Here is a 16,166-nt window from a genome sequence, read left to right as displayed (position 1 = left end):
AACTCTGAAAGTAGTGTAGGTTTTTCGCAGAATCAAGATGACCAGACCAGACTATCAGCTGCCCTTCAGTGACATTTTCTTCAGAATGACAACAAAAGTCATGTACATTCATTTGTTTCATAAATTAGTGCAGAGTTCTTGTTACAGATGAAAGTGTGTAAAGCAAAATTACAGCCCCAACTAACGTCTTTACAACTTGACGTTGAGCCCAGTGACATGAATGAGTTGATCAGTATAGTTGACATTGACTAGACAATGATGACACTGAACCTACGGCTCTTTCAGGGTAAGGAAATGGCGTAACATCTTGACAAAACAAAAGTTGTCATCTGCTAAGCAAAAGAACATTAGAATTTTTCGTCCTGCTTAGAACAAAAAAATTTTTTACCATGGGATTTTTCATGTTTTAAACAGTTAGGTGCAAATCAGTTGTGTGTCAGTGCAGTACTGTAATAAAGCAGAATCATATGTACAGATGTTAAACTTTCACTCACAGTAACAATATCTTACCATATAATACAGATGTATTTTATAGTTTACACACTACCACACATTACATTTTCGTGTACAATTTTCTAATGTGTGAACATTTTCATTTCCTTGATGCTTTAACATGGAACAATATTTCAGACAGTATTTCCAGCTGAACATTAAAACTGAACTTTTATGCATTGTGATGTTGTAGGTCAATAAAAGTGTTCCTCTTACAATCCAACCTTTTTTGCATTCTGATCACACTCCCAGCCCATAGGGGAAGGATTAGTGAGGTTCTACAGTCTATCTAATCTGTCAAGTCATCCCTGGATTGAATGCTCCACTATTTGTACAGCACAATGAAAAAGAATTTCCTTTTGTTTTCACACAGAAAAAAGTGAGCATAAAAAAAATCATTATGTTCTCTGCCACTTAATCTATTGATGTGATTGTTTGGGAAATGGAAGGAACAATGTTTCAGATTAATCATAAATGCAACACAAATTGAAGTACCACCATTACTTTATTACACCACAAAGCTTGCTGGTTCACAAATATCAACACTAACTCCTTGGCAAAATGACATTATTTAAAACACATGACTTCTGTTTTACTGTTTAAAAAAGTTCACACCTGGTTGCATACATTATTAATAAACACAATAAAATTATTTTATAAACAATTTCTGAAGTACTACCCAGGGCAGTCATGCCCTTTCTTTACTTTGTGTTTTATTTTTAATACTCTTCCAAAGTTCAGCAAGCTGGTATGCATCAACACGAAAATTTAACAGTACACTTCTGCATGGAACCAGGAGTTCCAGAATTTTTTAAAAAAGTAACCATCGTTAACATGATTAAAGAACCACAAGAAAGAAAATATAAAGTTTCTCCATCAATGAAATAACCAAAAATATGCCAAGGAGATGCACAAGGCTATTACACACTTCTGATAATGTAACCTGGCCCAACCTCACAGCACAGACTTGCAGTTCCATACAAAAATATAATATGAATGCCACTTTTTTTTTGGCAGCTATGAAAAACAGAAAGAAGAGAATGAGTGTTTGAAATAGTTCCAAACCTAACACAACCCGTATTTCAACAGGCAAACCAAGATAAACGGAAGAGAGAATTTTGACACAGGTGATAAAATTTCAGAATTTCCTAATTCCCAAAAGTGGAGAAAAAAAAACAGAGCCACTTTTAACTAAAGCTAGTATGAATTCCATTTAACCTCCTTTTTATATTATACTTTATATACCAATAATTACACAAAGCGGTTTTATGATTTACATGTATAGCAAATACATTATCAAAAGCAAATGGAGATATCAAAGAAACTGCAATTCTTAAAAACTTAATTATTTCACATCAAATATAAATTGATTCAATCCCAAAAAATTTTGAACAGCAAAAGGACAATATACTACATCAAATATGGTGACTTAAGTGTCAACAGGTAAAATTTATTATTTCCTGTCTCCATATGCTTTTAAGTTTACACTCAAAGTTCCTAGCATTAATTTCAGAACCAAACAAAACTGTGAAACCTATTTTATATTATTTTAAGAAGTATAAACAAATGTTCTTAATTGCATTATCTTATTTGGCTTAGTATTAATATAAACTGCCTGAATATGGGGAAAGATAACATGTCGGGGCCCACCTTCAACTTTTTTTGTAATAAATTTTTTTTACTGTACATAAGGACTTACTTTATTTATAGATGTCTTATATTCTGCACATTATAAGTTAAAAGTGTTGATAGTTCTAAATAAATAAATATTACACAGATAATACAAAACAGATGTGGAACTTGTTCTGCCTGCTATACACTGTGTTACTCAAATCAATTATTCTTAATACTCAACTGCAACAGTTTCAGTATACAGTGAGATAACACACACCATGCAAGCCCAAATGCAAACAAATTTTTTACTATTACTATTACAATAGTATGTTGAAAGAGAAGCAAAAATGAAGACCTAATCATCAAAAAAGGAGGGCTGGTTATTATTCTTGTCTGAAGATTTAGATATCTTCACATCAAGATAGCTCAAGCAACAACATTGTGAATATTTTTGTTACAAGAATGTACAAGTAGTGTTGTTACATGTGGTTTACACATTCCTTATGAAGGTTTAAAAAAATCTTCTGAAGGAGAATGAATGGTGTATGATATAAACTACAAACATAAATTGGTGTCACCATCAATGACAGTAAAATGTTGAAATATCTAAATGGAAAACTGTGTTGAACAGTAATATGATTAACAAATAACTGTGATTAGCACCACATCACAGCATCTAATGGGCAGCAGACTGTTGCATAAAAAAAGTAGTGAGGGGGGACTGAGCAACAGCAAGGCAGTGAAAAATCCCACTCGGTGAATATTCCTGTGTAGTATATAGATATAATACTTAACTGATTAATGTGTTTATTTTGCAGCTTTGCTGTTTTTATGGGCTACAATTTGATATCTGATAACCAATTAATCTACTTATTTTACAGATACACATTCCTAAAATGTATTTGACATGCCAACTTTGAATTCTTTTTCATCATTAGAATACTTCAGAAATAACACTTCATATGAGTTTTAGACTACATCATTGCAGGAAATGACTGATGCTACTAGCAAATACTCTTAAAGTAAAAACACAATAAAAACAACTTTGTGAAGACATGTTTAATGTCTGTAAGTACATATTTACTAGAAGCACTAAAATATCATCTTTAAAAGTTTTCAGCTTGACAATTAAACTCCAATGAGAACAATAGCCCAAATGAAAACTTTTGTAAAAACTTGGTGGTACTACAGCCACTTAATTTTATTCCATACAGTAAGTACAATTTTTTTTATTTGTTTTTGATATTGAGAAAGCTTACTAACAATGTGAAAATATTTCAGTGTATGTAACATCTGAACAAAATGTACAATGAATTAATTAAATGCTAATTTTTTTGCAAGTTAATCCACACTCAAATAATAGGCATTACATTTTTAAGAGATACATCACTGGGTATGTCATTTTCAACTTATGGGAAAATATAGCTACATCTTAACCTAAGCAAAGATATGGTTTACATCCTGTTATAATATGTCTTAACATTACCAAAAGACATTAATTAAGTGGGCCCCAGAATGAAAACAAATGTTATTGAAGATATTTTCATTTACTCAGTATAACAATAACTATAGTTGCTTAAACATTGTTTCTTTTCTCAGAATACTTCCTAATTAATTCAATCATTTTAGCAGTTCATCAAGTTTTTAAATGATCAAATTTGCTTGGAAACTTTCTTCCCCAAGTTCAATGTATGAATATCATGAATGGATTAAGAGGTGTTATAGAAACATCCCATTTGTATTAAAAACAAAAAAAGAATAAAATTGTGTCATTCTTAACTGAAGAATAACTTGCACTACTGTCCTTATTGATTTCATTACTCACAAAATGCAAAAGTATGACAACGCATCACTGATTTGGCACCAGCAATGAAGATACAAATATTGTTGTGCTTAGATATCGATCTCTGCCATGAAGTCTGCAACTGAGTAGTCAGTGGCAGTTTGCTTTTTCACTACAAACATGAAACTGGGCTGTATTTGAGTCCATAACATTTTGAGTTCAAACAATATTACAAGAATTCAGTAACATGAGACTTGACGTAACTGGTAAATATGTCATACTGAAATCTGTGTGATTCAGTTTTCTCCTTATGCTTCAACATAAAGATGAGATTCCTTCCTAATATTAACTCATTATGAAACATTCACGGCATAATTGATAGGATATATGGATGAGTTGTTAAAACATTTCAGAAAGAGTTTTCTTCTGGCTTACCTGCATTATTTTCCAAAAAACTGCTCAAAGCAGCTAATAGTTTATCCTTTCCAATACTTTTAGAGGCAAAAATATATCAAGATGGGTGTTATGTACTAAACTCATAACGAACCCAAGCAATTCAGGTCATTTTCAGAACTCACTGTGTGGCTCCATCTGGACAATGACTGTAATTACTTTCAACTTGATAAAAATGGGCCTGCATTCACAATCACCACCACTCACCCCCAATACCTCTTAACACATTAGTTATGCAAAGCATCAGCAAGTTGCTTTCAAAAACCACACTTGCATATGAATTGTGCTATTTCATACTAAAACCAAATTCCAGAAATCTGAGTAACATATAGCAATCCTCTTGTCATAACATGGAACATTAACTTCAGTTCAACAATGGTCAATCAAAGGTTAACTTCTCAACCTTAATTCTCTAATGTAATTGAAAACAATCTGCTGAAGCTTGCAGTGTAAGCAGGTTCAACAACTGGTAGTCTCCATTTCCTTTCTTCTATTTATATAAGTTACATATTAATAGGTATTATATCTGTAACAACATAACAAATATAGAAAAATAGAATTGCTCACTTTTCATACACTCGCACGATTTAAATAGTTTTGTACGCTCATATAGCTGTTTTGGCAATATAACATTAATAAAAATACTTCCACTTTACACTCCTAAGTCAGCTGATGTTCAAAATCACCAACACAGCAATCACCTTGTTGTCAATACACAAATGTTATTGTCCTCACACAAGCTTCATGTTGCTGATTTCTATAATTCACACTACATATACCACAGTACATTGCATTGAAAATTAAGTAGTTCCTGTGGAAGAGATCACAGCAGTCTTGCGCCTTTCTTTTTTCCCTACATTGCTCTCAAGTGCAAAACACACACACACACACACACACACACACACACACACACAAATAAAAAATCAGGTTTCCATAATACAAATCTTTGGATAGCTTAAATCTAACACTGGCAGTCAACAAATGACAATAGAATTTTCACTGTATTTGCCTCTAACAAAATATTATTCAAAATGCACCATCTTCTCTCTCTCTTTTACATGCAAACTCTTAATCTGCTACAAAGCTACTTTAAAAGTTTGTCCACTATATGATCACTTATGTGCGCCTCACATTTTACTATCAATACAACCTACCTCAAAATAAACTATGAAAGTATTGCACTGATGTAAAATTAAGAAATGTATCACTATTTATCACTGCCATTAAAAGTATTTGACTCAATAATATGAACTCCCTACACTGGCATGATGAACCTAACTACTGCTTTACTCAGTGACTTGTAGCTATTCGTAGCTAATTGAAGCTATTCGTATGGTCTACATGTATCTATCTCCCCCCATCCGGTCAAATATTAATTCAATACTTACTGTCAACATGTCAACAAAGATGTTGCTAAACTAACTATACAGTTGGCCTACGAATATTCTGAAGTATTTTCATACTAAACCTGTGAAACCCAATACCTTAAAATTTCTTGTAGTACAGAAATCTTTTCCATCAGTGCCATCTACCTATATTTTTCATTGTCCAAAATCAATTTCAAAGCAACTGTTCCTTTTCTTTTTTCCTTGTGCTTATGACCAGCATCAATTTATATAACTGACAACAAGCCATCTACACCTTAAGTAACATGATCCATCTTCAATTACAAGCAAATGATAGTATCAATCATCATTATCTTCAAGAGTGAGGTACATGCTGTAATGTTATGAGAGGACAATACTGTTTAGCAGTCTATGTGAGTGAAAAATTATATGGTAGTAGTGCAACTTGAAGAAGTCAGTAGAGTACACCGAGATGCACGACTGAGTGGTACACAGAATCATCAAAACAACAATACCCTGCAGATCAGTCAGAATCTCTTACAAATTTGCTTCAAGATTAGTTCCTTGGTTATTGTTATGATAATATAACGTTGTTTATTAAGACTTCCCAAAAGTCAACTGTCACAAATTCTGGCTATAGAATTTAGCATGGAAAATTGCACTGAATCAGTTGCCTCTGAAGTCTAATCTAATTTCCCAACCACAAAATAACTTTCAAGTGCCAACTAAAACCACAGTACTATTTGAAAAATAAGGGCAGATGTACAAAAGTGAGTGGCGGTGGGGAGAGGGGCATGACACCACAGGGTGGAAATGAGGGAGCTGAGTGTTTGAAGACACCAGTATTCTCAAACACAACTGATCAAGTACTTCTTACATTAGCATTCCGAAGTCAACTGTTTGCAACAATTGAAACAAGACTGCTTGTACTATTCCATCCTTATGGAAAGCAAAAGGTTTTTGAGATTGATTTTCTTCAGTTTTAGATTTAGATAATTCAGCAGTAACTTTTCAAACAGGTTCAGGAATTCATCAAGTGCATTTTCATCACATGTCTCAGTAATTTAGAGCCATTACATATAATATGCAATTAATATTTATGTTGTCAATTTTTCTTATTCAGTATACGTATAGTTCATTTTATACGTAAAATCATATCATCTTTACAAACCCCCATACTTATTACTTTGACAAAGTAATTGTCATAAACATAATTAGCTATTTTAATAAATATTTTAAGTGAAACTTGGAAACTGATGTTACCAAATAACATCACTTTAAATACCAATGCCACCAAATGACAGTTTCAGTACTAATAATTTAGAGAGAGAGAGAGAGAGAGAGAGAGAGAGAGAGAGAGAGAGAGAGAGAGAGAGAGAGAGAGAGAGAGAGAGAGAGAGAAAGGTGGGGGGGGGGGGGAGGGGAAAAAAGAGAGAGAATGCTAACAGAAGCAGTGGTGCATTTTGTTATTAAAACTATTTATATCTAACTTTAAAATACAATAAAAAAAGTAGTCACATTTTTCAACAGTTAAAACTGTAATAATCTGAGAAGAAGGCAAATATGTAGTCATACTTCAAATGCTTCCCCATATGTAGTCATACTTCAAATGCTTCCATAACAAAGTAAGATAAATAATGTAAATAAATTAAGCTTTACAAATGTATGTTACAGTCAATAACTGCCACAACTTTATGCAAGCTTAAAAATTTATTATAACAGCTCTTAGTTCAAACTTTCGGCATTCAAAACAGTAATCTAGGTAAGTACTGTTACAAAATCCACATTCAAAAAACTGCCATAAAATATAGCCAAAGAGATCTGACACCATTAACTAATGTTTTGTACCACTTATAAATCAAGGCACTAGTTTAGCAGTATACAGTCTTTTCTATTTTTTTAAAATGTTGACATAGTTTCCGTGCTACATTAAGAGTCAAGGATCAAAAAGTTTCCAAATATTACTTACCCAATATCCACAAAATGTATTGCAGTTATTAAGTACAAAACCAGAAACACACAACTGTGAAATGAAAGCACTATTTTCCTGTAAATGTCTGCATTTGAAGTTAGAAGTATTGGCCTTCCACTCAGGGATATAAGATGCCATAGTTCGAATAAAGTTTTGCACTTTACTTTCAATAACCATTCTGAGCAACTGGTAGAAAAAGTATTACACTATCACACAAATGCTGAGACTATGTATTTGTTGACAGCACCCCTGCCAACAAAGTTTTATTTGAGTCATCTTCTTCGTCTACATGTCTGTCTGCATGTCCAACATCTGCCACAACATCTAGCACTGTAACAGAGCCTTCAATTGGTGAATGTGAAGCACTAAACACATCAGTGAGATTCTGTGAAGAGCCATTCGGTGTGTCACTCCTTCCATTTATGTCGATGATGGGTGGACTATGAACACGGCGACGACCAGTACCGTCATTCTCATCCTCTTTGTTAGCCCTGAAAACAACAACAAATATTTCAAGGTAATAAACAATGCTGAGGTTATTCAAAACTCGATAAAGTAACATGAGACTACAAAACAAAGATCAGCAATTTTAATCTCTTTTTTAAGAGTTGTGACAACTGAAAAGTTGCTGCAAATTTCCAAAATATTGATTTTAAGGATAACAAGTTCCACTTAAAAATATTTTTCACAAAATAAAAAAGCTCATTTGCAAAGACTTTCTATTAAGGAAATTGTAGTTTCAAAAAACAGACATTTTTAAAACATGCTTATAAACATACACTTATAAAAATAGAGACAAATTTTTATAGCATTGAACAATATGGACAACTAGTAGAAACAAAAACTGAACAATTAATACTATCAATTTCATTTGAATGAAACCAGTTTCATGTATCTTCAGTGACAAAATATTTGGATACATGTGCATACCAAGTAAGGAGAGGTTCCCGCAGTTCAACAGAAGATCCTTTGAAAAATCTCAGTGACCTGCGCCACAAAAAATTCTGCTGGAATACGTCAACAGGACACTGCATATTGGAGGGTGGCAATACTGCCATCTGAGTATTGAGCAGGATAAAATTTTATACAGTGGCACTCCACTGGCATTGCCCCAAACAAGTAGATTACAGTTAGACACCCAATAATGACATAGTCCTTGATAGGGTAATGATAATGCCTGATGCACGGGTGGTATTTTCAATAAAGCTACATGTGACCCCGGGTCGTTCTAAATGACAAGCACCTCAGGGAGCTCAGCATTCATTTGCTGGTTATGGGCTTGGGGAAACGGTTTCCTGAACTGGGGACTGGTGAGTGCCACCTCGAATCCTCTGTAACCGTAAGCTCAGGGCACACTTCAGCAACCACCGTGTGGTGCAAACGTTGTGAGTCACAATGAATGGGGATTCTGGTTTGATTGCATGGATCACAAGGATGGTGCAAACCTCTACGCAAAAATGCTCAATGGCTGTTGAGTCTGAACATTGTGACCTTCAGTTCTCTGACACTACCTGAACATATTATGGCAGAGTTCCTCCAACTTAGGTTCAGCCTTATATACCTAACCCAAGTTGTGGAGGGGAACAGACTTACGCAATATGTGGAAAGCCAGCCCAAGACTATGGCACTGGCACTCTCCAGCAATGTGTATCAATGGCTCTGAGATCCTCCCAGTCTGGAGCCAAGACTGCCCAACTTTTGCTGAAGAATTATGGAAATAAAACAGATCATCATCATCATTTAAAACTGATTATGCCTTTCAGCATTCAGTCTGGAGCATAGCCCCCTTATAAAATTCCTCCACGATCCCCTATTCAGTGCTAACATTGGTGCCTCTTCTGATGTTAAACCTATTACTTCAAAATAATTCTTAACCGAATCCAGGTACCTTCTCCTTGGTCTGCCCCGACTCCTCCTACTCTCTACTGCTGAACCCAAGAGTCTCTTGGGTAACCTTAATTCTCCAATGCGTGTAACATGACCCCACCATCTAAGCCTGTTCGCCCTGACTGCTGCATCTATAGAGTTCATTCCCAGTGTTTCTTTGATTTCCTTGTTGTGGACACCCTCCTGCCATTGTTCCCATCTACTAGTACCTGCAATCATCCTAGCTACTTTCATATCCGTAACCTCAACCTTGTTGATAAGGTAACCTGAATCCACGCAGCTTTCGCTCCCATACAACAAAGTTGGTCGAAAGATTGAACGGTGCACAGATAACTTAGTCTTGGTACTGACTTCCTTCTTGCAGAAGAGAGTAGATCGTAGCTGAGTGTTCACTGCATTAGCTTTGCTACACCTCACTTCCAGTTCTTTCACTATGTTGCCATCCTGTGAGAATATGCATCTTAAGTACTTGAAACCGTCCACCCGTTCTAACTTTGTTCTCCTATTTGGCACTCAATCCGTTTATATTTCTTTCCCACTGACATTACTTTCGTTTTGGAGATGCTAATCTTCATACCATAGTCCTTATATTTCTGATCTAGCTCTGAAATATTACTTTGCAAACTTTCAATCGAATCTGCCATCACAACTAAGTCATCCGCATATGCAAGACTGCTTATTTTGTGTTTACATATATTAATCTCACCCAGCCAGTCTATTATTTTCAACATATGATCCATAAATAATATGAACAACAGTGGAGACAGGCTGCAGCCTTGTCTTACCCCTGAAACTACTCTGAACCATGAACTCAATTTACCGTCAACTCTAAATGCTGCCTGACTATCCATGTAAAGACCTTTAATTGCTTTCAAAGTTTGCCTCCTATTCCATAATCTTGTAGAACAGACAATAACTTCCTCCTAGGAACCCAGTCATATGCCTTTTCTAGATCTATAAAGCATAGATACAGTTCCCTGTTCCACTCTTAACACTTCTCCATTATCTGCCGTAAGCTAAAGATCTGGTCCTGACAACCTCTAAGAGGCCTAAACCCACACTGATTTTCATCCAATTCGTCGTCAACTAATACTCGCACTTTTCTTTCAACAATACCTGAGAAGATTTTACCTACAACACTGATTAAAGAGATACCTCTGTAGTTGTTACAATCTTTCCTGTTTCCATGTTTAAAGATTGGTGTGATTACTGCTGTTGTCCAGTCTGATGGAACCTGTCCCGACTCCCAGACCATTTCAATTAACCTGTGTAGCCATTTAAGACCTGACATTCCACTGTATTTGATGAGTTCTGACTTAATTTCATCCACCCTAGCTGCTTTATTGCACTGCAATCTATTGACCATTTTCTCCACTTCCTCAAATGTGACCCTATTTCCATCATCATTCGTATCCCATTCTACATTGAAATCTGAAACATTACTGATCGTATTTTCACCTACATTGAGAAACTCTTCAAAATATTCCCTCCATCTGCCCAAGGCATCCACAGGATTCACCAGCAGTTTTCCTGATCTGTCCAAAATACTTGTCATTTCCTTCTTACCTCCCATACGAAGACTGCTAATTACACTCCAGAATGGTTTTCCAGCAGCTTGACCCATAGTCTCCAACCTGTTTCCAAAGTCTTCCCAAGATTTCATCTTGGATGCTGCAATTATCTGTTTGGCTTTGTTTCTTTCTTCAACATAACTTTCTATGTCTACCTGAGTTCTAGTATGTAGCCGTTTTTGATATACCTTCTTTTTCCTTTTACAGGCTCCCTTGACTGTGGCATCCCACCAAGCTGTTTGCTTCATCCTACTTTTACACACTACTGTTCCAAGACATTCTTTAGCCACTTCTAGTACTGTAAAACAGACCGTGTGGGAAAAAAAGAAAAAAAAGAGTAGAGTATAACACAAGGAAACCCTGTCCCCATGGTAACCACTTCAACACAGATGGTGTCGAGTGAACCTTTATCAGCTGTTGGTGCCTGTACTTGCAAGTATATATGCCAAAGTAAAGATATAGTGATACAGGCAACTACAACGCAAGAGAATGGCAACACTTTCACTGTGAGCATAGAGAAGGCAACCCAAAAGAATACTGTCTCTCAGCTTCCCCTTTTCCCACAATCCTCAAAGGGTAAAGGGGTGGGAAAGAGCCACAACATTTGAGTTAGAAGCTGTCCCAGGTGCTGTCAGATGTCACTCTGTCACATCTCACTGATGAGGAGAACATCCTGGAATTACGTACCTGATGAACAGATCCTAACAGCCCCTCCATTCCTTCTGACTCGTGCAAGTGTCTCACCATCCTGACACAAAGATATAGGTAAATTAAAACCACACAACTGAAATGGCTCCCATGCTCCAATGGAATATGAACGGATGGAGGACTCATCTGAAGGAACTTAGATTCCTTCTCCAGGACAGATCTATCTGCCAATGTCTTCAAGAGTGGCATTTTAAAGCTACCGACATCCTGCACTTGGTGGATATCAACTCGACAGGAATGTTGATCTTACTGTGATAGAGTGAAAGGTGGGGTAACTATGCTCATCAAGGACACATTCCACTCCTCACTTGTGTCCGTAACTACAACGCATAAGCAGTTGCTGTTAGGATAATAGCCCATGCTAATGTCACGGTGTGCTCTGTGCACCTCCCATCCCATGAGAAAATTGACAGTGAGATTCTCATGCAGCTTATTGCTGAACTGCCCCATCTCTCTATTATTTTAATAGACTTCAATGTGCACAGCGCACTATGAGGATCCATCATCACTTGCCCCAGTAGTTGAATTTTCAAGGATCTCTCACAAACTGCAGACATAATTTTCATGAACGTGGGTCATGCTACGCACTTCAGCACCACTACAGGTTCGGCTAAAACAACAGACCTCTCTTTCTGTTTGCCCGACCTTACCAATACCACCAAGTGGAAAGTGGACAACCTTGAGGGCAGCAACCACTTCCCCATCTGCCAGATGGAGCAGATCAAAAAAGGAAGCAGACAAGTTGGCTCTTAAGAAAGGCTAAATGGATGCTATACACACAGTTAGCTATTTTCGATCACTAAGGAGGTGACCAGCACAGGATCACATTACAGCTGTGATTCATCAAGCCATTGATGTCCCTCCCCAGGAAACATGTAACACATAGGAGGCAGTCTGTCCCGTGGTGGAATGGTGAATATTGTTCTCCCATCAGGGGCAGGAGAACGGCTGTGCTAAGATTCAATCGGAGCCCTCTAGATGCAAATCTTGCAACCTTTCAAGTGGTGAGGGCAAAGGCATGGAAAATAATTTGTGAGAGCAAGCAGAGGTCTTGTAACAAGTTCCTGAACTCCATCAATAGGTCCACACCTGCAAGTCAAGTATGGGAAGCCATTAGGAGCACTTCCACGCAAAACTAACAACTGCTGCTGTCCTAGCAGCTGTCATTATGAGGACACACAGCAGAGGGTTGGTTTTGATTTACACTCCACTAACATGGAGGAATACAACCAGACTCCCTCTCTTTAGGAGATGGATTCTGCACTATCAGTATCTCATGGTACTGTGCCTGATCACAACATAATAATGTACAGTATATTGAAACAACTGAACCCGTAGCAAAGGAGGTCCTCCTCCAGCTCTTTAACGCAATTGGGATGACAGGCGACTTTCCCAACTCATGAAAAGAATCTATTTTAATCTCGACTTTAAACCAGGAAAAGATCAGACTAAACCCATTTGTTTTTAAGAAGTCATAAAAACTGATTGACTTTGACATACTTGTTGAGTTACATAACTATCTCAAATCAAGCAAGGGTGTGGTCATCACATACACAAGCTCTGTAGGAAGGACAATGGAGCGTATGATCAATCACCACCGAGTTCTTGAAATCAGGTCAATCCTCAGTTGCTCTCACTGTGGGTTCAGGTGGCTTTGCTACACAGTCAATAGCCCGACCTTGATCCAAGTGGCGATTCAATAAGGTTTCCTCCATAAGCAACACCTTGTTGGTGTATTCTTCGATTTGGACAAGGCCTATGGTACTGTCTGAAGGCAAAATTTTTTTTAATAGCTGTATGAGCTGGTTTTCCATGCATGTCTTCCCATATTGATACAGTCCTTCCTATCAGATAGATACACTACTGGCCATTAAAATTGATACACCACGAAGATGACGTGCTGCAGACGCGAAATTTAACCGACAGGAAGAAGATGCTGTGATACACAAATGATTATCTTTTCAGAGCATTCACACAAGGTAGGCACTGGTGGCGACATCTACAACGTGCTGACATGAGGAAAGTTGCCTGGTGAAACATTGTTGTGATGCCTTGTGTAGGGAGGAGAAATGCGTACCATCACAGTATTTACCAGCTGATAACCACACATCCAGTTTCAAAGTAAACAGCTGACAGATTTAGACAACTTGACACATTACTGTGGTTTTAGATTAGATTAATACTTGTTCCATAGATCATGAATACGACACTTCGTAATGATGTGGAACATGTCAGGTTAATAAAAGATGTCTGTACAAGAAATTACATTACACAAAATATTGCATGACACTAATGATTAAGTTTTTTTTTTTTTTTTTTTTTTTTTTTTTTTTTTTTTTTTAATCTAAAAATTCAGCCAATGAGTAGAAGGAGTTGTCATCTAGAAATTCTTTTAATTTATTTTTAAATGTTAGTTGGCTATCTGCCAGGCTTTTGATGCTGTTTGGTAGGTGCCCAAAGACTTTTGTGGCAGCATAATTTACCCCTTTCTGTGCCAAAGTTTCGTCATCAACTCTTGTTGAAGATATTCGTATAGTTTTCAACCAAAATATTGGAGGAAGATACAATACGGATCTGAATTCACGCCCAAAACATGGTGAAATAGGTAAGCAATTTAAAGCCTTTTCCAGGTGTCTGTCCTCCGCTCAACATTCCATTCTATTTTGTGAGTAATGGTTTCACCTTGTTTCCATATTGCATTTAGTCCAGGATTTTCCTCTTTTTTTTAAAATTATTATCTACAGGTTCCCACTGCTCTCATTTTATTCTCCTTCCTCTCGCGCCTTTGTTCTGCATTGGTGTATGGTTGACATGATTATTAATGGGTTTGGCAGGGTTAGTTTAAGGGGTGGCCAGATGTACTTCTACATCTACATCTAGCAAGCCACCTGACGGTGTGTGGCGGAGGGTAAGCATCCCGATACCCTCCAAGACAGAATATGTGCATTGCAACTGTGAACAGTGTTATTCATGTGTAAATGTTCAAAATTTTTTGAAATGTTTAGACTCACATAACTGAGGTGGGTCTTGGGTACCAGGCTGTGGGATGTGGGAAAACATCGCCTGGCACCCCTACCCTCAGCTTTAATTGAGCGGGCAGATTCGATCCTGGTCCAGAATATCTCCCTGTCCCAGAAACAGTGCTTGATTATATTTTATTTGAACCATGGACCTTGCCGTTGGTGGGGAGGCTTGCGTGCCTCATCGATACAGATAGCCGTACCGTAGGTGCAACAACAATGGAGGGGTATCTGTTGAGAGGCCAGACAAACGTGTGGTTCCTGAAGAGGGGCAGCAGCCTTTTCAGTAGTTGCAGGGGCAACAGTCTGGATGATTGACTGATCTGGCCTTGTAACAATAACCAAAACGGCCTTGCTGTGCTGGTACTGCGAACAGCTGAAAGCAAGGGGAAACTACGGCCATAATCTTTCCCAAGGGCATACAGCTTTACTGTATGATTAAATGATGATGGCGTCCTCTTGGGTAAAATATTCCGGAGGTAAAATAGTCCCCCATTCGGATCTCCGGGCGGCGACTACTCAAGAGGATGTCGTTATCAGGAGAAAGAAAACTGGCGTTCTACGGATCGGAGCGTGGAATGTCAGATCCCTTAATCGGGCAGGTAGGTTAGAAACTTTAGAAAGGGAAATGGATAGGTTAAAGTTAGATATAGTGGGAATTAGTGAAGTGCGGTGGCAGGACTAACAAGACTTTTGATCAAGTGACTGCAGGCTTATAAACACAAAATCAAATAGGGGTTATGCAGGAATAGGTTTAATAATGAATAGGAAAATAGGAATGCGGGTAAGCTACTACAAACAGCATAGTGAACGCATTATTGTGGCCAAGATAGACACGAAGCCCATGCCTACTACAGTAGTACAAGTTTATATGCCAACTAGCTCTGCAGATGATGAAGAAATTGAAGAAATGTATGATCAAATAAAAGAAATTATTCAGATAGTGAAGGGTGACGAAAATTTAATAGTCATGGGTGACTGGAATTCGGTAGTAGGAAAAGGGAGAGAAGGAATCGTAGTAGGTGAATATGGACTGGGGCAAATAAATGAAAGAGGGAGCTGCCTGGTAGAATTTTGCACAGAGCACAACTTAATCATAGCTAACACTTGGTTAAAGAACCAAAAAAGAAGGCTGTATACATGGAAGAAGCCTGGAGATACTGACAGGTTTCAGATAGATTATATAATGGTAAGACAGAGATTTACGAACCAAGTTTTAAATTGTAAGACATTTCCAGGGGCAGATGTGGACTCTGACCACAATCTATTGGTTATGACTTGTAGATAAAACTAAAGAAACTGCGAAAAGGTGGGAATTTA

The 16,166-nt window shown here is 37.2% G+C and overlaps 1 protein-coding gene across 2 annotated transcripts in view; it reads right to left on the bottom strand.

Annotated features, from left to right (window-relative positions):
- Window positions 1–978: 978 nt before the first annotated feature.
- Window positions 979–16,166, bottom strand: part of LOC126297723 (constitutive coactivator of PPAR-gamma-like protein 1) — a 172,339-nt gene continuing 157,151 nt past the window's right edge. For both annotated transcript variants that reach the window (XM_049988863.1, XM_049988862.1), the window contains exon 20: window positions 979–8,151. In XM_049988863.1, coding sequence (XP_049844820.1) covers window positions 7,887–8,151 — 265 coding nt within the window. In that variant the 3' untranslated portion in view covers window positions 979–7,886. The remainder of the gene's footprint in view (window positions 8,152–16,166) is intronic.

Source organism: Schistocerca gregaria, chromosome X (assembly GCF_023897955.1).
Source record: "Schistocerca gregaria isolate iqSchGreg1 chromosome X, iqSchGreg1.2, whole genome shotgun sequence".
NCBI lineage: Eukaryota > Metazoa > Arthropoda > Insecta > Orthoptera > Acrididae > Schistocerca > Schistocerca gregaria.
Note: the sequence above shows the minus strand (reverse complement) of the source record. Positions and strands in the feature narration are given on the sequence as shown.